Below are 24,987 nucleotides of genomic sequence, written 5' to 3' on the forward strand. Positions count from 1 at the left end.
TTCGAAGGTTGATTAATAATTTTAGGGGATAATAAGCAAGGAGAAATATTACCAGAAAGTATTAAGAAATGGAGCATATGTCATTACTTCCATATACGTTATATATGTTTTAAATGTTACTACAATTTTAATAAGCATGACATACTTATTATGGAATAAGATAATCAGATCATGTATGAAAATTTAGTATTCTGTACACATCTAAAGCAAACAGTATTTAAGAATCAAATATTTTTTTGGAAAAACAAGATCAGGGTCACTCTATGCGGGAAACAACAAAAAAGCCCAGAAGCATAATACCTACATTTTTCTCTAGAGACATGTTTCTTCAGTGACCTATTTTCCCTTTAGATTTATCAAATGAACACATATTGTCACTTTGCACGTACTGTTATTTCACCAGTTAGCATCAGTCTTCAGGTCTACTTAACCCATAGTGCAAAGAGCACGGCATTTGAATTATTTTATCACATGCTTTATATTGGCAGCATTAAAAAAAAAAATCTCTTCGGAGTTCAAATAAAAGTAGAAGCACTCTATAAATCAAGCATTTCTCCTTCGTCTAATTTTTAAAATGACTAGTCTCTAAAATCATTCTAATTACTAAAATATTGAGATAGGAAAACTACAAATTCATTTTACTTTTCACTACTCCACTGGTTCTAGATTTTCTGTAGGACAGAGATGAAGTTTCCTCCACTCTTCCGCAAAATTCTATTATAAATAAAACCATCTACAAGTAATTGAAGAACACGAAAGATTAATTTTTAAAAGATAACTAGGTCACTAAAATGCATTGGAAACAAATTTCAGGGTTTTTTAAATTTTCTTGAAATTGAACTATCCGTGTGTTCCTACAAAACATGAAAGTTCCATTCTCCAAGTGATAGGATTTTTAAGGAAACTAAAATATCCACTTGCAATTATTAAGAAACGATCAGTGACTCAATCACTAATGAATACAATCATCTTTAATTCTAAAAGAAATAAAATGTTAAAATGATTTACATATTGTTTTCAGTGTGGTAGTAGTTAAAATTTCTAAGGTTTAAAAAAAAAAAAAAAAGCACATTTTTCACTGTATTTTTATACACTAAGGTATTTTCCTTCAGTAATATCCTGCTTTAAAAATGTGACTACAAAACTTAAAATTCAAACCATCCTGAGCAGCACCACGAGGCAAGAAACCCCATCACCTATTACAGCACAGCGCTGCTTACCTAATGGGCATTCACTGAAGACTATTTGACAAAATATATGTAAAGCCAGGTACCCAGAATCCCTTCCCCTTTTACACACGAAGGAAACAAGCCCTTAAGAACCTCATCAGGACTAAATATCTTTCAGTCCAGTGGAATAAATCCAGTCACATTAAGTGAAATACAAAGTACTATGTTTTCTCCAATTTATATTCCTTGGAATACAATTCTTTAATCACAAAGAGCAAAATAAACGGAAGTAAATCTTAAGATTTAAATTTATTTTTGTCAGAATATTAAAATTTTAAAAATACTGGCAGCAATCAACCCTGCTATTCCTTTTAAATAGCAAATACTCCAGAACATAAAGTCAGTTTCCATACACCAAGGGGAAGGAGCACCCTAAGAGCCACTCCAGAAAACTCTTAAGCTTTGGGTCCCTCCACTCAACAGGTACTTGAACAGGTCTCCAAATTAACATTCTTCTCCGAAACGTATTTTTCTGAATTCCAAAATTTTAAAAGGAAGTATTATGGTATTGATGAACGTGTACTCACCATTGGCTTCATTTAGCAAATAATGAAGACAAAAATAGGGGGTGGACGGTAAATATAATTACCTACTTCCTAAATCTGTTTTTAGGTACCCCTGAGACAATGAAAATGATAATTCTCAAAAGAAAAAAATGTCTTTGCCAACATTTAAAGTGGCTCTACTCAAGAAAGACACATAAGTCCAAATATACCTCTTCAACTCCAGCGAGTGAAGGATATCGAAATTCTTCTGATGGTAAGGGAGAAAAAATGTATTTTTAAAAAGTCAAATGTTTATAGGTTTACATCAGAGGCAAAAATTTTAATCTCCAGTAGTATATACTAAATTCAGATTAATCAACAGAGGTTGTCTGCCCCAACATGATGATTTAAGGGCCCTTTGGATTTAAGGCCCCAAAATTTAAACAATCGCCAGTGAAGAAAGGGGGCTTTGGGAACTCGTTTACTAGAAAAAGAGCAAACTGGGGCGGGGGTTGGGGGGGGTAGGGGGGAGGAGGGGAGTAGGGGGAGGAGGGGAAGGGGGGTAGAGGGGAGGAGGGGGAGGGGAGGAAATCTTCCCTAAGCGGGGAAAAAACTGAAAGAGAAAGACAGGAATAGAAAGCCTCGATTCGCAAAGGCGTAAAACGCCCGGAAAGTGATTAAGAAAGGGAGAAAGCAACTCTTCTGAAATATAGAGAAAAAGAGGTTCTACGGGGAGGCGAAGGGGGAATGTTTGAAGAAATGGTGAGGCTGCCCTAACCTAGAGTGATGGATTGCGAAAAGACCAAGTTCATTTCTCCACGCTCATCTGGTCACCATCAAGAAAATTACTGAGTTAATCAGAGGCCGTTTTCCTTACGTTTTCCCCAACACAGGCGGAATGTCAGTAGCAAACCGATGGGGGTGACGCGGTAGGGCGCAACAGCATCTCGGTTACAGAGGGAAGAAACTTCTCAAGAGGAAGCAGCAGCTCCTCTCTCGGCCCCTAGCACCGGCCGGCGAAGTTGCGCCACAGGCGCCCCTACTCCGCGGGCGCCCCCCACCCCACCTCGCCCCTTTCCGTACGCACGGGTACGCCGCCCTCGACCCTTTAAAGTGCCCCCGAAGTCGAACTACGCCTCCGCTTTCTCCTACCCACAGACCCATCCCAACTAAGTTCCACGAAAAGCTCCCGCCCAGAGCGCGGCCTGTTCTGGACAACAGGTGGGCAGTGGCGCCAGCAGGGCTCGGCCTCCCTAGCCAGGCCCACTCCACTCCTCCCCGGCCCGGACCTGGGGGCGCCCGGCTCCGGGACGGGGAGGGGGAGCTCACTCCCTTACCTCCGCCATATTTGCCGTACTGACGGGTCACATCTCCGCGGCGGCCGCAGCTGGGTCACGGCCAGAACCCGGATGTGAGACTCGGCAACGGGACTCCAGCCTCCGCCGCCTCTGCCGCTCCCGCCGCCGCTGCCTCGGCGGGAACGCGCAGGAGACGCCCGAGCGCGCCCACCACACCCCACTCCGCCCCCTCGCGGCGCCGGGGCTCAGCGGGACTGGAGGGAAAAGGCCAGAACGCGCGCGCGCGCGCGGCCCCGAGGCAGCCCTCCCCCAGAGGAGCGCGGAGGAGGCGGAGCCAAGGTGGGTGTAGAGCGGGAGGTGGGTATCTCAGCCCAGCGGATCAGCGACCCCAGCCCGGGAGCGGGCTCTAGGGACTAGAGGTGAAGGAAACTAGCCAAAGGAGACACGTCCAGCATTCATATCGTTGGGGAAAAGATACGATATATTTAACGTGTAGGCCTTTTTTGAAGTCCCATTTGTTGGAAAAACGGATGTTGCTCTGATTGCAACAACGTCAAGCAGTGCGCTTTGAAAGCGGTTATCCCTTGACGGGTACTTCTTTTGGATCTTTCCCGACAGAAATGGTAAAATCCCATATAACAGAATTTTACAGGTCACAGCAGGGATTAAGAAAAGGGACTGTACTGGGTAGACTGCCATCCTCATGTATCATTTGCTTTTCCTCACACACTTTATGCAATGCCAGTAGTAACGTAATTATGCAATGGTTCTGCACTAGAGAATTTTTCTAAATGTGAAATACTGAAAAGCTGCTCTTTAATAGATATAATCTCCAACTCGACTGTATAGGTGGAGAATTTGCTTATGTGCAGTGCCTGAAATGCCTGCAATTTAAAAGTTTATTGTATTGGCCGAGAACTGCCAACTGGCTTTGGTGCCAATTCTGATGATTGCCAGAGCCAATGATTGCAAAATAACAAACGTGTTTCACTTACATTACTATGGCAGATACTGGGTAATGCAAACATGATATTAAAACGTGTACTAACACATTTTACCAAACCAGAAGTTAGATAGTCTTATTTCATAAAGACCGTTTTCCCCCAAATGTTCAAGGGTTCTTCTTAATGCAACTTCAAAAATGACTTCCAAAATCAACTAATTAAATATGAAACTTATTTGTTCCCTCCAAATAATGCTTTGCCAGCACTATATATTACATAAATGTGCACGTATACAATTTTTCTTTAAACCAATACTTAACTTACAATGAAATATGGGGAAGACTGTTTTAGATTATTTGTATTCCCTTAAAATTCTAGATTCTATTAAGTAGTTTCCAAAGATTCAACATTTAACTTGAAATTATGTCCAGTAATAATTTGTGCATGAATATTTTGTGCATTTATAGGTATATGAAGTAGCTGCTAAGTGAAAGGACATTACCTGGTAATATGACAGGAAAAGAGTCCACAGACAGTCTGTAAACCAATTAAACATAAACATCTGATGCACATTTTCTACTGAAAGAAAAGCAAAGGAAAGAAGAGAAAGGAAAACTTTAAGGTTCCCAAATCTACAAACAATTTTTACCATTAACTGTACTGTACAGAATTTTCACTTTATTTTTTAGAATACTTATATAAAAGTGTTTTTCAGGATTCCTTGGGGGAATAAATATTTTAGCATAGGTATATAGTTTCTAAGAGTTACCCTGTTGAATTACCTTAGTCCTTCTGATTTGAAACAGAAATGACTTTTTAAGTCAGTTTCTAGTCCAACACTTTTCACTTTGAGATGCTTGATGGAAACGGCTGTGAAGGCAAAGAACAATAGATGTGCATAGAACTGAGGTGGGTAAAGATAAGAATAAGGGGCCTAGAGGTAGAAACTCAGGCTTTATAAAACAACTGGATTAAAGGAGAATTATCCATTTAAATGGGAAAGCTAATGTATGAAATTTAGCTGGTTATCAAAAGGAAGATTAAACAGTATTGTCAAAATGCAAGGCATAGGAATAATTTGCTTGAAGAATCTCTGATTCTTCAGTTATCAACAAGAATCCTGATTGTGATAAAGAGCTGGGGTTCACAGTCCTTTAAGCTACTGAAATTGTCAGGAATATCAGGGTCTAGGACATACTTGAATGGGTATCCATTTTACTGATAAAAAACTTCAAGTTTATTAATACTGTCCATCAATTTTACTATTTTTAAGTGGCATTATTGTTTAAGGAAAAAAAATTCACTCTACATTGTTTTTTTGTAAATGTGGGTTAAGTGATTTTTTTTTTTTTGATTCAGACATTCTAAAGGAAAAGAGAAACAGCTCCAATGTTGTAAGTCAGTGTTCACATATTGAATTCAGTATAGTTTTACCCACCTTCCATCTTATTCTAGTGATATATTTATCTTTAAAATTTTTAGGAGGGACTTCCCTAGCTAGCGGTCCAGTGGTTAAGACTCCATGCTCCCAATGCCAAGGGCATGGGTTCAATCCCTGGTTGGGTAACTAAGGACGTGCATGCAGTACCACGTGGCCAAAAAATAAAATAAAATGCTTATTTAAAAAAAAAAAATTAGGAGCCATCTTGTCATGTCATCATGTCACGTGTTAGTCGTTCAGTCGTGCCCAACTCTTTGTGACCCATGGACTGTAGCCTGCCAGGCTCCTCTGTCCATGGGATTCTCCAGGCAAGAATACTGGAGTGGGTTGCCATTTCCTTCTCCAGGGGATCTTCCCAACCCAGGGATCGAACCTGGGTCTTAAAGAAGGCAAAGTCTTTCTCAAAACTCTTGTATACCTCTTCAGTATCAAATATGTATAAATTAACTATTCATTAGTCACAGAATCTTAATGCTGGATGTGACCTTAGAGGTCTTTAGTCAATTTCTAAACTGTCTAGGTAGGAATCCTTCATTCTGTTTCCCCACTACCAGGCTTTCCTGCCTATGCTTAAACAGCTCCAATGTACTCACCGTCTCATAAAAAGGCTGTTCTTTTCCAAAAAAAACCTCTAATGTTTGGAACATTCTTCTTTTTATCAAACCAGAGTCTACCTCCTTGTTATTGTCACCCCTTACCCTGAGTTCTTCAGCACTTTGGATTAATTCAACAGATGTCTTCTTTGTATCCAAATATAAACACTCAATATTTATACTTGGGTTAACAAAAAATAAATCTTTAAAGACTACTGATACTAGAGGAGCTGAAAAGGGGACATTACAAAGTTGAAGCCATGAGAAAATTCACCATTACATAGGAGCTGTTTAAAATTATTACAATTTATAGTCCTTATTATTGTGATATCCAAAATGGTAGTTGTTAGAATTGTGTAGTAAAATGTTCACAGTTAAGTAAAAAGGTGTGGTTAATTCTAATTATATGTAAGATTTGTGGCTAATGTCCCAAAACAAAAAAAAATCACTACAAAGCCTGAATAAATGCCTCTTTAGCTCCCATTCCCCACCACCTAAAGGCTTCCTTGTGTTCAGGCAAACTTACATTAACTTTTACCACATTAAGTTATTCAAAACTGCAATTATATTGGGAAACTATTTTTAAGCAATTTACTGCATATTCCATTAAAAAAATTATTTAACAATTTTATAGAGGTTGCAATACACACACACACACACACACACACACACACAAACCCTTCAAAGTTATTTTGCTTTCAACTAAGGCATTTTAAAGTCTCAATTTTTCTTCAACCAGTACCCCAAACTAACCAATAAATAAACCTGGCAATTTACATGTACCTAAGAAATATATCCTTTTATTCAGGACCAATACCTGATTCAGATATAAGGAATATTATATACATATGTTATGCAATTCAAAAAAGTACCTCTCAAAATGCATCAAGAAAATAATTTGCAACAATTTAGACTCTGGGGCTGTTTGAATGAAATAGATTAACACAGTACATTCAAAACCCTAAAACCAAATTCTGTATCTAACAATTTTCAGAGTCCCTTTTAAGACCATTTTCTTAAATTTTTATTTAAAAGTGACAGCCTTCACATGATGTGCAGGTGAAAATTTATGGGTAACTACTAATTCGATTGAGAATACCTAAAAGTCAAAAAACTTCACCTATTTTTAAAAATGACATTTTAGATAGTTTTACCTTTACTGTAGCAGGCAGCATGTAAATTACAAAGCAGTAATGCATCACATTGGAAGTCCCACATCTATGCGACAATTAGCATCATCTTTTTCTTGGTTTGATTTTTATTAACACCACCCCAAAACACATATATAGCCTTTTGGTTCTGCAAAGAACAGTTCTGGTTTTCCTTTTCGTAATTTTTACATACAGTTTTATCCAGTTGCTCCATTTTATCAAATTATCACAAATTGGTATTTTGATAATATTGTTGACATGATTTTTAAATCTCATCCAAACTCTGGAAATTATTGGCCCATCAACCGTTCTCAAACACTGGAAAAGTAATATAACATTTATATACTTGAGGGAGTTTGGACTTTCCCTCCCTTAATCTCCAAGTGCGCCCCTGCCTACCAGCATCACATCCGTCTTGTCTGCATTGAACCTCAACCAGTTGGTTCTTAACCACGTCCGAAACTCAGCCAGGCACTGGGAGAATCGAGCCACCACACCATCTGGATCAAAGGAAAGAGAGCCTCAGTAGTAACGAGACTGGAGACAATGATCTTACAAGCTCAGTATTCAACCCATCTCTAATTTTTAAAGACAGCCAGGAATTAGGACAGGAATCCCATGATAATTTCAGAAAAACATTAATGAGCCTTGAGTCATGCAATTTGCAACTGATGATAAAGGAATAAAAGTGACTCAATAAATAGGTCGCCTCATTCCACCCATGACTGAAGAAAGGTTCACTCAAGTCCGGGTCACCTCGGCTAAGCGGCCTCAGTAGATCGGCCAGTCTTGTAACTGCATAAGCTTTTCTGCAAAATTAAAGAGTTTTAGCGTTGGAGGAAGTTTTAGGGATAACTGGGGCCCAGAGAGAAGTAGTGACTCGCCCAAGGTCACACAGCAATCGAGGACTAGAGATGGTCTCCATGCCAGACATCTTTCCACCAAAAGCTGAAAAAACAAGGCCATTCAAAGGTGGGGGCGGGGGGGGGGGGCATCTGTCCCCAGGGATCCTCCCACGGGCTGCTAGGACCTCTTTCCCTCACAACAATGCCCTCTTCGGGCCTCTCCTCCCTCCCTTACTCCTTCCGAAAAGGGCTGCTTTGCCCAGGACCCGTTTGCCGAGGACCCTGCTCACCACCAGGGATGCAGTGGGAGCAGGAGTCTCCCTGGGCTGAGACAGGACCCGGAGATACAGCGCGAAAGAGGCGGGGCCACAGCGGGGCGGTCAGCTTGGCCCCACCCCGACCGGGTTCCTGGGCCGACTGGAGGAAGGGGCGGAAGCGGACAGGGCGAGGCGAACTCACTCCGCAGCGGATTCCCAGCGCGCCGCCGCCAACGCCAAAGCAAAAGACCCAGTTGGGCGGGGGTGGGCGGTGGAGAGGAGCTGCGCATGCGCCTTGGGTGGCCGGCGCCACTCCAGGAGGGGCAGCCCGGTGGGCGCGCTCTCTTAGCTCCTCCCCGGAAGTGAAGGGTCTTCCGGGCGGTACTCTGCGGTGGGGGAGGGGAAGGAGAGAAAGGGGACCGAGGACACCTCGGTAGCCCCTTATCCCGAACAGGACTAGGAGAGGAGAGATGGTTTATGGAGGCTGCACTTACAGCCGCTGCTGCTGCCGCCGCCGCCACCTCCGCTGCTGCCGCCACCGCCTGAAGAAGCCCCATCCATCCGCCTGCAGCCCGGGAGACTCAGAGCCTGGGAGGGGCCTGAGGCCCGGGCCGCCCGCCTCCTTCTTCTAGTCGTCGTCCGGAGCTTCCTCTTGCTCCACCAACCCTCTGCCCTCCCCTCCGCCTCCTCCCTCCTCCTCGGCCTCCAGCCGCCAGCCAACCGCGCGGCCTCTTGTTGAGCCAGGGCTCCACCGTCTCCATGACGCCCGGCAAACATTCCCGTGCCTTAGCCAGAGCCGCTAACGCCGGCTTTCGGGTACAGGGGCTTCAGAAGCAGCGAGGAAAAAGGGCGGTTGACCATTCCGCAGCCAGTCGCCACCATGCCCATCTCTCCAGTAAACGGCCGCAGGCAGCCGAACGTCGGGGTGTAAGTTCGGACGCTAAAACTTTAGTCCATCCCCTTGGGTCCCGGAGGGAGCCCTTTTAGAACTTATCGCTTCATCTGTGTGGAGTCAGCAACCTTGTAACCTCCGAGGTGGCAGTGTCTCCTTCCTTGGCACAGTACAGCCTTTTCCAAACCTCTTTTGAGAAAAGACCTCGTTTGTTTAGAACCGCCGTTCCTCCTGGCACTCCTGGTGTGGTGGTTTATTTCTCTCCAACTTGTTACCTTCGAGCTGTACCCAGATGTTCAATCTCTCAGCTTCTGTGAGCTATCAGACTGAACATTACTATGCTCTGTAGTCGAGGTTTTTTTACGCCTTCTCCTCATACCGTCCTCCCTTAAAACTCATTCCAGCTTACAACCTTCTGTTCTGCAGCAGTTGGATTAAGGGCTGGACAGAAGCCCACAGCTTTACAGTTGTCTCACTTAAAACTTCAAATGGTCGCTTAGTCTGTCTATTCCACTAAAATTTCCTAATTGATTCATTCTCCCACACTTCCAGATCACTTTTGTTCTCTCTCCTCAAACCCTCAGCATCTCCCCTCTGCTATCTCTTCCAGCTCAGCTAATCTTTCTTGAGCAGAACTTCTTTCAAAGGTGTTGGGAGAGAATCTTCTTTTTTGTCTCGGATATGGTACTCAGGTTTTTGTCCATTCTGAAACGTGAAAGTGTTAGTTATTCAGTCGTGTCCGACTCTTCACCATCCTATGGATTGTAGCCACCAGGCTCCTCTGTACAGTGGAATTTTACAGCCAAGAATACTGGAGTGGGTAGCCATTCCCTTCTTTAGGGGATCTTCCCAACCCAGGGATCAAACCCAGGTCTGCATTGCAGGCAGATTCTTTACCATCTGAACCACCAGGGTTTGTCCATCCTTCCACTCCACTAAAAACAGCTTGTGTGGTCAGCAATAACTGTCCAGCCAAGTGTAATGGCCATTTCTGTTTCTTAACTCACCCATCAGCAGCTTTGATCTAATTTACCACTTCCTGAGTTTTGAATCACTTCGTTTGGTTTCTGGGACACTACTCTCTCCTAATTCTCCTCTTGCTTTATACCTATTCCTTTTCAAAATATTTTGCTATTAGGTCTTCAGTCTCTCCCATATCTAAATATTGGAGTGTTGAGGGGTCGGTCAGTCTTACAACCTTTTCTCTTCACTCTTGTTTTTTGTCTTTAAAAATTACCCATTTGCTCACAGTTTACAAGTTTATCTCTCCAGCCAATACCTCTCCCAAGAAAACAGGCTTAAAATCAGATAGCTGCACTTAGAAGTTAATTGGCATCTCAAAATTCATATTTAAAACTGAACTTATTTTCCCCTCTAATCAAATTTGCAGTTTCCCATTTCAGTAAATGACAATTTCCATTCTTCCAGTTACTCAGTAAAAAAACTTTAGTTTACCTTTGACATCTCAATACCCCCGTCTACCAGTAGATTCTACCATCTCTGCATGCAAAATAAGTCCAGACCACCACTCCAGGGTCAGTAACTGTCACATTGCAGTAAACTAAATGGTCTCTTTACCATCACCTTCATTCAATGTAGTAATCACTGTGGCTCTTCTCAAAAGTCTCTGATTCTTCCCATTTCACTCAGAGTAATAGCTCATCCTCTGTAGGCCACATAGGATCTCACCTTGGATGCTTCCCCTTGGCTAGTTATACTCTGTATTGTTCCACAACAATATCAAGCACCTTTTCCCACTTCAAGGCCTTTCAACAGCATTTACTGTTCTTTGGAATATTGTACCCTTAGTCATTTCATAATTCATTTGTTTTCTTCAGCTGTCAGCTATCAAAGAGTCCTTCTCTAACTACCCAACATAAAATAATAAACTCTTCCCAATACTTCCAGTTCCTCAACTTACTTTATTATTCTTCAAAAAGTTTATTCTGTTTGGTACATTATATACTTTTTTGTTAATCTGTTTTCATCCAAGCTATGATGTACTCCATGAAGGCAGAGGTTTTTGTTTTGTTCACTGCTGTTGCCTAGACGGAAGATGATAAATATTTGCTGACAGCAAACAAATGAGTGTAATATATACTTTAGTAACATTGGTTACTGCTCCTCTTGTCTGGTTTTTTTACTTGTTGGTATGGAAATCTCAAAGTAAAATTAAGTTGACTTCATGTAAATTCTTAAAAAGTCATAAAACTCTCATAGTACCTGAGAGAGTGTTAGAAAAATTCCCTTGGGGATTTCTGAAACAATGACACATTCATGGGAGATTACCTATTAAGGAAAGAGTAGGGTGGGAGATGGACACTGACTTGACTCGATGAACATGAGTTTGAGCAAGCTCTGGAAATTGATGATGGACAGGGAAGCCTGGTGTGCTGCAATCCATGGGGTCACAAAGAGTCAGACATAACCGAGTGACTAAAATGAACTAGGGTGGGAGATAGGAAGTAGTATAACCTTCACTTTTTGAGGTAGCCATATTATCTAATTAAAAACAAAATTTCATACATAATAAAGTTTACAACCATTGGTTTGACCTCATATATTATTTCTCATCTTTCTCAGTTTAGGATTTAATACTGATCTCAGAAAGGATCTCATGAAACATGTATTTATCAATTTTTCACTTTCCCACTCCAGTTTTTCCTATATTGGGTCTTTTCCTATTGGCTTAACAATACAGATTTTCCTCAGTTTACCATGAGGTTATGTCCCAGTAAACCCATCATAAGTTGAAAATATCATTAAGTAGAAAATGGACTTAATACACTGAGCCTACCAAACATCATGGGCACATGTGCTAAGTTGCTTCAGTCGCGTCTGACTCTTTGTGACCCTATAGGCTGTAGCCCCCCAGGCTCCTCTGTCCATGGAATTCTCCAGGCAAGAATACTGGAGTGAGTAGCCATTCCCTTCTCCAGGGGATCTTCCTGACCCAGGGATCAAACCCCAGTCTCCTACATTGCAGGCAGATTGTTTACCATCAGAGCCAACAGAGAAGCATACTTAGCATAGCCTACCTTAAACATGCTCTGAACACTTACATTAGCCCATAGTTAGACTAAACCATCTAACACAAAGTTATTTTATAATAAAGTGTTGAATATCTCATATAGTTTATTGACCACTGTACTGAAAATTAAATGATTGTGTGGGTACAGAATGGTTGTATTTGTTGCCTCCCCTTGTGATTGCACGATTGGGAGCTGTGGGAGTATGATTTTATATTGTTGGCCCAGGAAAAGAAATTCAAAGTAGGATTTCTAATGAACTGTATTACATTCAAAACATTGTGAAGTCGAAAAATCATAGTTTGGGGATTGGCTGTATAGGGCAGTCTTCCACTGTGGTGAAAAAAACAAAGCACTAGTGCTTTCTTCAATGCTTTTATCTCACTTCTTTGCCCAGTTTATTCGTCTCCTTTTGATTTGGGTGGGAGAGGGGGAGAGTAGTTTTTATCTGTTCTTGTTTGTTATTCACTTTTTGCATTAGGATCTTTAGCATATTAATCATAATTATTTTAAATTCCCAGTCTTAATTCCAAAATCTCTGCCATTATCTGTTGTGGCTCTAATGCTTGTTTCTTCAGACTGCTTTATGCCATGTATTTTGTTGAAAGCTAAATATGTTGCATCAGGTAATATAAACTGAGATAAGTAAGCACTTAGTGTGAAGTTTTGTGTTTATTTGCTTAGGAATCAGGCTGTTTACTGTAGCTGTAGGTTTCCGAGACTTCATTTTCCTCTAGTGTCCTGGTTTTTTGTCTCCTCTGGTTTTTAGGTTTCCCTAGAGACTCCTGCTTAGAATCTGAGCCTTGCAGTTCTTCCCATTGTAATCCCCTGTTATTATACAGAAGCTCTGTTGATGTGGTAAGATGTGCTGGGTGAGAATGGGAAGGCAGAGAGAAGTGTACCTTAATCCTATGATTAGGTCTTAATCTTTTAGTGGGCCTTTTTCCCTGGGCCATGACCTTCATAAGTAATTCTCAGAATTTTTTTTTTTTTAGGTGGAACAAGAAGGTTAGGTGGACTTCAAGTAAGGTATTTCCCTTTCCCCATGTTGCTTAGGCTCTGGTAAAATGGTTTTCCTTGAGGGCAGGCCTCTGTTAAGGATAACTAAACATTCTGTTTATATTTCAGAATGGTTACTTCCTGTCCCCCTGCTGAAACTCAGGGAGTTTTACTCTGACCTTCATCCTGGGAGCTTGCTGGAGCTCCTAAAGGTAAAACTTGATAAGTGTGGGGGCCTCTCTAAGGCTGGGCCCCCAGCAATTTTTTTCTCTTTTGAATTAGTCTACACTCATTTTTCAGCAATTAGGCTATTGCCTGTTAGGTTTTCCTTCCACTTGTTAGCTCTAGTGGCAGTTTCAGTAAGTTGTGATTCTGTTTTTCCTACATCTCTTTCAGTACAGGGGTTTGCATGTAACCTCAATTCTCTGATGGGTCTAAGAAGACCCACTGATTTTCAGTTTGCTAAACCTTCTTCTTGTGAGTACTGGATCGATGTCTTTTGCAGCCTTTACATGTCAGACCATAAACCACAAGTATCTGTGTTTACTCTTTAACCTTTGCATTCTATTGTCTCCATTGCTGTATGAAAATTACTGAGAGGTCAATAATGAGTAACCTAAAGGTTTCAAAAGTCACCAAATTCAGTGGGCTTTCTTTTTACCTCACAGCATTTAACAATATCAATCTTCCCCTCTTTAACCCTGAACCAACCCTGAACTGGTTCACTTATTACTGGGCTAGGTGCCTTTTTTCTAGTTTTACTTTCTACTTCCAGTTTCTCTCCTTGGCCCATTACCCTCTCTTTGTGGCTCTAGGTTTTTATTTTGGAACTCAGTTCATTTATTATCATCTCCATGAAAGTTTCTCAAATCTGTATCTCACTTCTGTTCCTTGAAATTCACTTTCCTCTTGATTTTCAACTGCTGCCAAACAACTCCACCAGATTAGCACTCATAATATCTAAAATTGAACATGTCTACAATTTAACTTTTTATTGTGCTTTAGAAATAAAGGCTAATTTAATCATGACCTTAACTTTATGAGGCCAGTACTATTATTAACTTTAATTTGTGTACGAAGAAGGAAACAGATTAAGAGACTTGCTGAGGAACACATAGTCTGTGAGTTATTGGATGAGTTTGGGGATTTAAATTGACCTAAGTTTGTTCACATGTAAAACATGGCAATTAAATATCTAATAAGTTATTATAAGATTTGAATTAGGGTGGTTATCATTTGTAATGTATAGAAATGCTGAATCGCAATATTGTGCTCCTATTTTTAAAGGGTGAAATAAGTAAAAAAAATTGAATTACAAAAACAAGTGGAAGTACTTTGAAGTTTAAATGTTAATCAGGATGGTTATTATCAGTTACAAAGTCCTATTCTGTAGGGCTTCCCAGGTGGCGCTAGCAGTAAAGAACCTGCCTGCCAGTGCAGGAGACATGAGAGACACAAGTTCAATCCTTGTGTCAGGAAGATTCCCTGGAGGAGTACATGGCAACACACTCTAGTATTCTTGGCTGGAGAATCCCATGGACACAGGAGCCTGGTGGCCTACAGTCCATAGGGTTGCAAAGAGTTGGACATGGCAAGCGACTTAGCATGCATGCAAGCATTAGTTCTGTGTCTGTTGTGTTTTAAGGGTATTTGGGCTGTTTTAATCGAGTATGGTTAAGAAACAGACACAGAAAGAACTAACATAAAGGACGAAGTTAGTTTGTTTTTAAATACTCATAGATCCCTAAAACCAGGAGGCATGGCATGCTGAACCACATAGAGGTGTACATGAAGAGGCACCAGGGCCAGGCAGGATGTAGAACCAGCAAGAGGAAAACCTGGGCAAGAAGCTTTATTGTGGTTTCCATGGCAAGGAATGGACAAACCAGAATAAGCAGATGTAAGAATAGCTTGTTTGAATAATTTTAAAGGTTCTGGGTATTGGGCCTATCCCTAGGTTTCTGGTTCCTGTCTTTGCACTGATTACTGCAAGTGGATAGTGACCCAGAGAGTGAGGTCTCTGAGAGCCTGCTAAAGGAGGAGGTTGAGGGTATGGACTCTGGATTGATTGGTTTGCATATAAATGATGTGTGCATGGTAAGTCGCTTCAGTCACGTCCATCTGTGCAACCCTATGGACTTTAGCCTGCCAGGCTCCTCTGTCCATGGGATTCTCCAGGCAAGAATATTGGAGTACATTGCCATGCCCTCCTCCAGGGGATCTTTTGGACTCAGGAATGGAACCTGAGTCTCTTATGTCTCCTGCATTGGCAGCCAGGTTCTTCACCTGGGAAGCCAATATAAATGGTGTACTTGTAGGCAAGTCCCTTACTATGCATAAAAATTGATTAGCTCTGGGAGGGGCAGTCCCTTCAGGTGCAGCAAATTCCTAGATGTCAAAACATTAAATTACAGAAAATAAAAAGATATGCTTAAAACATGCTTTATCTAGGATTTGTTTTATTTCTACATTTCCCCACCTTAGGTTAAGCTTTGATTACTTCTCACCTTGCCTATTTCCATAGCATTGTAACTAACGGTCTTCTTGCTTCTAGTGTGTTCTGTATATAGCTGAATTTCTCTGAAATATAGTTTTGAGTAGCTTACTCTTCTCTCTCAAAGGCACTCTCTTGCTTGCTTAGTAAATTTCAAAGACTTAGCGTGGTCATTTTATTTCTTCAAAGCTTATTTTCCTTCATGCATCTAACCAAATCATATAAGATTCTCTGTATATACCACCTGCTTTTCTACTTTTATTGTTCACAGTGAGCTTTGCTCAGGGTGTATTTCCTGTCCTGCTCCAATACCCTCATCCCTCCTCACCTGCAGCTGCATTAGACACAAACACACATACATACACACCACACACACTTCTTTTGAATTTGACCTGCATTCAGGCCTGACTCAAATGCCACTTTCATGATTTCTCTGCTTACTCCTCTCACCCAAAGTAATCTTTACCACAACTTTCGTTATATCTTAAGTGTAAGTCTTTTGAGGCAAATACAATTTTGTACTTGCATTGTAATCATATATATGTTTTTTCTCTTATTAAGACTGTCAACTCCTTAGGGCCCATATCTGATTCATATTGTATCCCTGCCAGCATGTAGCCTTATGCACAGTAATTTTATAAATAACAGTTGGATAAATGAAAGAAATTGATTTGGTTTAGATTGAAATTTCTACCTTCATCTCATTAAAATAAAAAGAGACTAATAAAGACACTTTTTCTTAAGCCACTCCTCCTTTCCTGCTGCAGTTATTTCATTGTGAGATTTATGTATGTGTTGCGTGCTTTAATGTCATTAGTCTCTTTTTTCATAGAAGTGATCATCAGGTGTTCATTATATAGATACCAATTATATAGAATGCGTTATATTTTCCGGTTACTGCTGTAGACACTGAAGACATAGGGGTGAACAAAATAGATTAGGTCTCTGCTTCAGAAACTCAGGAACCTACAGCTACATACCTCTTGTATCATGACTATTTTTGAGACAAAACTTTCAAAGTGAATATCTCCTGAATGTCATCCTGTTCATTGCCCACTAATTTGCCTGTATTAAAAGTATCTGTTTTCTAACACAGCTAGGATAGATATGTACCATACATTTCTAACATAGTTGACTACAAGTATTTATTTCAATTTTTTAAATTTACTGGTATTTTCTGTGTCAAATTTCCCACTGTATCAGGCAGAGTACTAAGAGTTGGGGCTTTCGTGGTAGACATAAAATATGGCTCCTTCCCATAAAACTTACAGTCTGAAAATTTGGGAGAGTTTACTGAGGATTCTCATTAGATCACAGTAACTACCTAATTGGTATAAGCAACATCATTGCTTATTTGTTTCTATTTGGTCCCTGTAGGGAATAAAAGAGGAAGGGCTGGTTTATGAGTAAATGTGATATGATTTCATTATGTATTTATTTAGCTTGAGATGTCTAGAAGACATTTAGCTGGAGCTATCCAATTAGACTGGTAAGCATTTGAATATGAAGATTGAGAGAATGTTTTGAATTGGATATAATGATTTGGGAATTCATTCAGCAATTTTTTTATTATACAGCTACTGTGTATTGGGTACTATCGTAGGCACTAATCCCAGGGACGGGGGAGCCTGGTATGCTTCTGTCTATGCGGTCTTACAGAGTCGGACACAACTGAAGTGACTTTGCAGCAGCAGCAGCAGCAGCAGGGATACAGCAGGCAACAAAAGAGCACAAAGTCCCTAAACTTGTGGAACTTAGATTCTCAGGGCTGGAGGGTTAGGTGGGGAACATCTAATTCATAAATTAGATAAGTAAAAATACGTTAGAAGTACTAAGGAGAAAAATTAAGCAAGGGGATATGACGTATTTGAGGGGTATTTGACATTTTAGATAGGGGAGCTGAAGAAGTCCACATTAAGAATGTGGCTTTAAGACCTGGAGACAGAAAGGATGCTAAACATGTACATGTGTGGGAAGAACATTTCAGGCAGAGGAAATAGCAACTGCAAAGGCCTGGCATGTGTGAAAAATATCAAGGATGACACTGACTGAAGCAGAGTAAACAAGGAAGAAAGTATTGATCATGAGGTCAGAGCTCAATCTAGATGCATGTAGGACTTTTTAGGTTATAGTAAGATTTTAGGTTTTTACTCTGAATGAGATGGGAAACAGTAGTGATATGATCTAACTTGTGTTTTTAAAGGTCACTCTGGTTACCATGTGAAGAATAGACTTAAGGGAATTTAGATTAAGTGAGAAGATCAATTAGAAGGCTTCTGTAGTAATTCAAGAGAGAGGATAGTGTTTGGATCATGATAGTGGCAACAAAGAGTGATGACCAATGATTAGATTCAGGATACATTTTGAAGTTTTTTTCACCTGAACAACTGGAAGGAAAACATTACCTTTGACAAAAACGGGGAGGACTGCAAGAGAATTAGGTTTGAAGTCGCTCAGTTGTGCCCAACTCTTTGCAACCTCATGGACAGTAGCCTGCACCAAGCTCCTCTGTCCATGGGATTTTCAAGGCAAGAGTACTGGAGTGGGTTGCCATTTCCTTCTCCAGGGAATCTTCCCAACCCAGGGATCGAACCCAGGTCTCTCGCATTGTAGACAGACGCTTTACCTTCTGAGTCACCAGGGAAGTCATCCAGTAGAGAGAAGCTTATGATGCATGAGAGAATGACTAGAGCAATGTCCGTAAATAGGCAAAAAGGAATGGAATCTAGAACACATGTAGAGGAATTGACCTAAGCAAGAATCATGGATAACTCATTCAGAGTAATGGGAGAAATAGGGAATATAGACACACAGAGAGAGGCAAGTGCACAGATGTAACAGTGGGAGTATTTGAAAGTTACCTGATTGCTTCAGCTTTCTCATTTAGTTAGCAGAAGGTAAACACAGGAGAGGAAATGTTGATATTCAAGAAGTGTGAAATGATGACTTTAGAAGGGGTAGTAAAAATTAACCAAGGTAATGCAGTGTGGTTGCTGTCACATTAAGGACCCACTTTAACAATCTGTAATTTAAAATGAGACCTGGCATCATGGTTAGATGTTTTTTCTCTAGCTTCACTTACCCACACAGGCTGAGTTAAATGCAGTGTATTAATAGAAAATTTCAGTAAGGACAACAGATCAGGATATCATTGCCATTAAAAAAATGGTTTATCACTTATCGATACCAAGAGGAGGGGACCACATGGAAAAGCACTGGGATTTGCCACTGGCAGAGGAATTGATGTGCGACTGAGCAAGCCGCACACATCAAGTTAAGGGCTTCCCAGGTGGTACTAGTGGTGAGAACCTGTCTGCCAATGCAGAAGACATAGGAGATGAGGGTTTAATCCCTGGGTCAGGAAGATTCCCTGGAGGAGGAAATGGCAACCCACTCTAGTATTCTTGCCTGGAAAAATCCCATGGACAGAGGAGCCTGACAGGCTACAGTTCATGGGGATGCAAAAGAATCGAACAAGACTTAGCAACTAAACAACAGTGCCCACAATATACTAGGCACTGTCTTGTGTACTAGTGATACAGCAATGAACAAGACGAAGTTCTTGCTCCAAAGACGCTTACATTCTAGGAGAGGAGTATACGACAACATACAAAGTGTCAGTAGGAATAAATGCTATGAGGAAAAATAAAATGTGAAAAGCAGATTGTGGTCATTTTCAAGTATTGTATTCTTGTCTGATCTTGTTATGATTTGGAAAGTAAAAGTATTGTTTGAAATGTTTTCTTTGGAAACACACTGCCTTTTTATCATTTAAGGGGCAATCATTCTTATTTTAAAGAAGTCTGCAGCACAATTAGAGTACTAGAATGAAAGAATGACTAGATTTTTGTCTTAAGGAATTTTGAGAATTGATCCAAAAGTGAAATCATACTTCTCCTGGATGCAAATATTTTTATTATATTTTCTCTTCTTATTAAAATCTATTATGTAATTGTTCAGGCAGGAACATGATATTCTTTCCCAGGTTTTATTACTCATGCTTCAGTCTGCCTACATAACTGCAGTCTACACCTATTTATGATTACTATGTGTCAGGCATTTCCTAACCATAATATAGAAATGAATACATTTAATCCTCATAATACCTATGTGTGTGTGTTCAGTTGCTCACTCATGTCTGACTCTTTGCAACCCCTTGGACTGTAGCCCACCAGGTTCCTCTGTCCATGGGATTGTCCTGGCAAGACTACTGGAGTGGGTTGCCATTTCCTCCTCCAGGGGATCTTTCTGACCCAGGGATTGAACCCATGTCTCCTGCATTGGCAGGTGAATTCTTTATCACTGAGCCACCTGGGAAGCCAGTAATGTATAAGATACTATTACTACCCCCATCTTACAGATAAGGAAGCAGACCCAGAGAAATAAGTGTAGACTTTTGATCTGACTGGTTTTCAAATTTCAACTCTAGTAGGAATGCTTCCCTCTAAGCCTTTATGGTTTAAATAAAATAATGTTATAGCAACCTCTTAGAATTATTGTGAGGAAAAAATGACACAGTGCTTGTAAACATTCTAGAACTATGCTTACATATAATGAGGTCTCAAGTGGCTACTATTTTTTTTCTTGTTTATATGATCAGATTGTTTCCATGTTTCTAAGTGAAAGTTGCTTTTTTTTTTTTTTTTATCTGTTGGCTAATATTTCTTCAATCCTGGATCTTCTGTGTTATATTTTCTTTTCCTGACATAGAAACGTTGGCTTAGGGCCAAGGAAGTCTATTAGCTTTGTTGGTCCAGGAAAAGGAGCGCTAATGAAAGGAGGATATGCTGGTGCAAACCAAAGCAGAATGGCTATGTCAAAAAACATGATGATTCTACCTGAAGCAAAACAAATGGAGAAAATGACTATTTCCTCCGCAAAGACAGTCACACAGGTAATATTCTTTAGAATTCCAAGTTTGTTTGAAAATGATGCTGGTAATAAATTGATTCAAATGTAAGAGGTAGAAAGTATGCTGTTTTTTTTTTTTTTTCCAAAATTCTTTTTAGGTTTTACACTTAGGTCTGTGATCCATTTTGACTTAATCTTTGTATATGGTACAAGGTATGGTCAGCTGTTGTTGCTGTTTTTGCATAGAGGTATTCAAGTTTTCTAGCACCATTTGCTCTGCACCACAGGGCATGTGGGATCTTAGCTCCCCAACCAGGGACTGAGCCCGTGCCCCCTGCATTGAAAGGCAGCGTCTTAACCACTGGATCACCAGGGAAGTATGCTGCTTTGAAATAATAACTTCTAATACAGTACAGGCATACCTCAGAGATATTATGGGTTCAGTTGGAATAATACAAATGTCACAATAAAGTGGGTCTTGTATAGCTTTTGGCTTCCCAGTGCATATAAAAATTATGTTTGTGTTATACTGTAGTCTAAATAGAGTGTGCAATAGAATTATGTCTAAAAATTCCAATATAGATAATTTAAAAAATCTTTAATGCTTGTTGGAGAAGACTCTTGAGAGTCCCTTGGACTGCAAGGAGATCCAATCAGTCCATCCTAAAGGAGATCAGTCCTGGGTGTTCATTGGAAGGACTGATGTTGAAGCTGAAACTCCAATACTTTGGCCACATGATGCGAAGAGCTGACTCATTTGAAAAGACCCTGATGCTGGGAAAGACTGAGAGCAGGAGAAGAAGGGGACGACAGAGGATGAGAAGGTTGGATGGCATCACCAGCTCAATGGACATGGGTTTGGGTGGACTCCGGGAGTTGGTGATGGACAAAGGAGGCCTGGTGTGCTGCGGTTCATGGGGTTGAAAAGAGTTGGACACAACTAAGCAACTGAACTGAACTGATGCCAACCATCCTCTCAGCCTTCAATGAATCATAATAACGTCAAAGAGCACTGGCCACAGATTACCATAACAAATACAATAATAATGAAAATATTTAAAATATTGTGAGAATTACCAAAATGTGACACAGAGACTCAAAATGAGCAGATGCTTTTGAAAAATGGTATCAGTAGTCTTGCTGGATGCAAGGTTGTCACAAGCCTTCAATTTACTTTACAAAAGCCGCAATATTGAAGTGCAATAAAGTGAAGTGCAATAAAATGAGGTATGCTGTGTTGTGCTAAATCACTTCAGTCGTGTCCAACTCTGTGACTCCATGGACTGTAGCCTGCCAGGCTCCTCTTCCATGGGATTCTTAAGGCAAGAATATTGGAGTGGGTTGCTCTGCCCTCTCCCAGGGGATCTTCCCAACCCAGGGGTCGAACTCCTATGGCTCCAATATTGTAGGTGAAGTCTTTACCACTGAAATGAGGTATACCTATATTGATATATTGATTTTGTTAGAGTCTTTACCATATAACTAACAAATCTTACAGTATAATATTGGCAGTTGGCTCCTATCATTGTTATTAGAGTGGAATAAAGAGAGTCTACTCATGACCTTAAGAATTAGTCAGCTCATGCTGCTATAGTAAAATACTGTAGTGCCGGGGTCCAGCCCCGGCTGATCCAGGGTATTCGAAGGGGAGACGGCTTAGGCGACTATTTAAATATTCATCAAAGATATAAAGAGTAATAGAATGAGGATAGCTCAGTAGGAAAATTCAGTGGAGAAAAGAGGCTGAGTAGCTTGGTTTACGCGGGAGACCAATAAAACTTCAAGACAAGAAGCTTGCACCACTTACGTAGGCCGCAGGCGTCCTTCTGTTCTCCCGAATGAGAGGAGACACTGAGGCCTCCCCGGTTGGATCTTAGAAGCCCAGGCATAATAAGTAAGCATGGCGGGTTCCGCGCTCCAGATGGAGACTCAGCCAGAGTGAGAGAGAGAGAGACATGGGGAGACCAGTCTTTTGAGGAACTGATCCCAATTCTTTATTTTCCAGAGTCTGTTTTTATACACTGAGATGTTATACAAAAGTCACGTGGGGACAGCAGTCCTGACTTTTATTAAAGTCAGGTGCTTCATACAAATGTATACAGAGGTCTTAGGGGTGTTACATCATCTTCTGGCCAGGGGGCCTGCTAACAAATTATGACCCTCTCCTTGTGACAGCGGTCAGTCAACCAGGACACTTATTTCTCCAGGGGTGATTATTCTTAAAACAGACGCCACCCAAATAAAGTTACATTCCTATAGGGTGAGGGTGTAGTGGGTTTTAGTTAAGGAAAGAATTTACTTAGCCTAAGGTCTAACGTGATTAATATCAAAGGTTAATACTTATTTCTTCTATATATTCATTAATGTGTGTAAGGGCAGGGGATGTGGAGACTTAGCAACAAACATTGGCTCAACAAATGAAAAACCCTTCACCAATACAATTTCTAATCAGCCCATTATACTTATACTAATAGTTTTCTAACTTTTCTAAGGAACCTGTTTTTAGAAGGTTTAAAGCATCTCGTGCCTCTCACGGTTGGGAGGCTGTGAGCGATCACATGTGGCCGGACAAGCCTGTCAGGCAGGCTAGAGAACCTTCAGAGGAGTTTGTAGGTTAAAACACTCTTGTCACGCCCAGAAGTTTTTATTAACTGGAGCTCTAAGTTAACTCCTTCTCTGAAAGAGGTGGTGGAGGACAGCCCCCCGTAAAGTCAGAGGTGTAGGTGAGAGCACAAAGTAGTAAAGTAGGCAGGCTCTGGTTATGGGGGTAGATGCTCGAGGAGTTCCAGGGGGACTCGTGAGGCTCGGTCCCGCCTTTGCGTATGTCGAGCCTCCTTCCTCATGACCTTTGCCATGGGCAGAGTACCTCACTCTGGCCCCCAACACTGTAGATTGGGTGGCTTATAAACTTATTTCTTATTGTTCTGGAGACTGGAAGTCTAAGATTATGGTGGCAAATGGTCGGGTACTGGTGATAACTTTCTTCCAGGTTGCAGACTACCAACTTTCTTTGTATCCTAACATGGTGGAAAGAGATTTAGCTAGCTCTCTAGTTTTTTTTTGTAAAGGCACTAATCTCATTTGTGAGGGTGCTACCTTCATGACCTAATTACCTTCGAAAGGTTCCACCTCCCAATACCATCACACTGGGATCAGAGTTCCAGCATATGAATCTGGTGGATACAAAAACATTCAGTCCATAATAATTATATACATATTACATATACATTATATATTACATACATGTTATATAGTATCAACAGCACTATGTAAAAGGTATAATGCATCATGACCAAGCGGAGATAATACATGCAAGGTTGTTCTAATATTCAAAAGTCAGTACTATTTGTCTTATCAGTAGACTGAAAAAAATGTGATTATCACAACAGATAAAAAGAATTTGAAAAATTCAATATCCATTAATGATAAAAAATTAATAAAAAACCATTTCAACTAACTTGAAAAAGAAAGAATTTCCTTAGAAGCATTCTGAAAAACCTACAGTTACTAGTAATCTAGTAACACATAAAAAGAATTTTATGCCTTGAGTGCATTAGTTTCATAAGACTGCCGTTAGATAATATCACAAACTGGATGGCTTAAACAATGTTCTAATCTGCCCTTCCTTAGAAACACTAGTCAGATTGGATTACCTCATTTTAATTATCTCTTTAATGGCCCTATCACTAAATTCAGTCACATTGAGAGGTCTGGGAGTTAGGACTTCAACATATGAATTTTTTGGTAGGGAGAGACAATTCAGCCCATAACAGTTACCAAGGGTTTATCCCAGGGATGCAAAGTACTTTAATATTTTAATATCAGTGTAATTTACTGTATCTCATATCAGTAGAATAAAAAGTGATGATCATCTCAATAGATTTAGAAAAAGCACTTTGCAAAATCCAACATCTTTTCATGATAAAAATGCTTAAAATAATAATAGAGGGGATTCAACTTGATAAGGGACATTTATGAAAAACCCACTAGCATCAACTTAGCAGGCAACTGGATGCTTTCCCTTTGATGTCAGGAACAAGACAAAATTTTCTTGCTGCTTCTATTCAGTTTTGTACTGGAGGGTCTAAAAATAGCAATTAGGCAGAAAAAAAAGGCAACCAGTTTGGAAAGGAAAAGGTAAATCTCTGTTTGCAGATGACATAATGTTATGTACATAAACTCCTAAGAAACCCACCAAAAAGTATTAAAACTAGGGAACTCCCTGGCAGTCTAATGGTTCAAACTTGGTCCTCTCACTGTGGTGGCCCAGGTTCAATCCCTGGTTAAGGAACTAGAATTCTATAAGCTGCAGCATGGCCAAACAAACAATTAAAATTAACCAATGAGTTCTGCTAGATGCAGGATACATGATCAATATACAAATAAATTATAGTTTTTACATTTGGAATAATTTTAAAATTAAGGAAACAATTTCACAGTCACATCCAAAACAGTAAAGTACTTACAAATAAATTTAAT

The 24,987-nt window shown here is 40.4% G+C and overlaps 2 protein-coding genes across 15 annotated transcripts in view; one reads left to right on the forward strand and one right to left on the reverse strand.

Moving 5' to 3' along the window:
• MIER1 (MIER1 transcriptional regulator) overlaps window positions 1-8,873 on the reverse strand; it is a 72,892-nt gene extending 64,019 nt beyond the window's left edge. For 3 of the 14 annotated variants that reach the window (XM_059884765.1, XM_059884763.1, XM_059884766.1), the window contains exons 1-3: window positions 8,446-8,873; window positions 7,541-7,641; window positions 4,459-4,532 (exon numbers count right to left, since the gene is read on the reverse strand). In XM_059884765.1, coding sequence (XP_059740748.1) covers window positions 4,459-4,532; window positions 7,541-7,641; window positions 8,446-8,800 — 530 coding nt within the window. In that variant the 5' untranslated portion in view covers window positions 8,801-8,873. 14 annotated transcript variants of the gene reach the window in all.
• Window positions 8,874-8,905: 32 nt separating this feature from the next.
• Window positions 8,906-24,987, forward strand: part of DNAI4 (dynein axonemal intermediate chain 4) — a 99,788-nt gene continuing 83,706 nt past the window's right edge. Inside the window, 3 exon segments of the mRNA XM_002686332.7 lie at window positions 8,906-9,052; window positions 9,054-9,170; window positions 20,368-20,551. Coding sequence (XP_002686378.3) covers window positions 9,003-9,052; window positions 9,054-9,170; window positions 20,368-20,551 — 351 coding nt within the window. The 5' untranslated portion in view covers window positions 8,906-9,002.

The sequence above is a fragment of the Bos taurus genome, chromosome 3 (genome assembly GCF_002263795.3).
Source record: "Bos taurus isolate L1 Dominette 01449 registration number 42190680 breed Hereford chromosome 3, ARS-UCD2.0, whole genome shotgun sequence".
Taxonomy (NCBI): Eukaryota; Metazoa; Chordata; class Mammalia; order Artiodactyla; family Bovidae; genus Bos; species Bos taurus.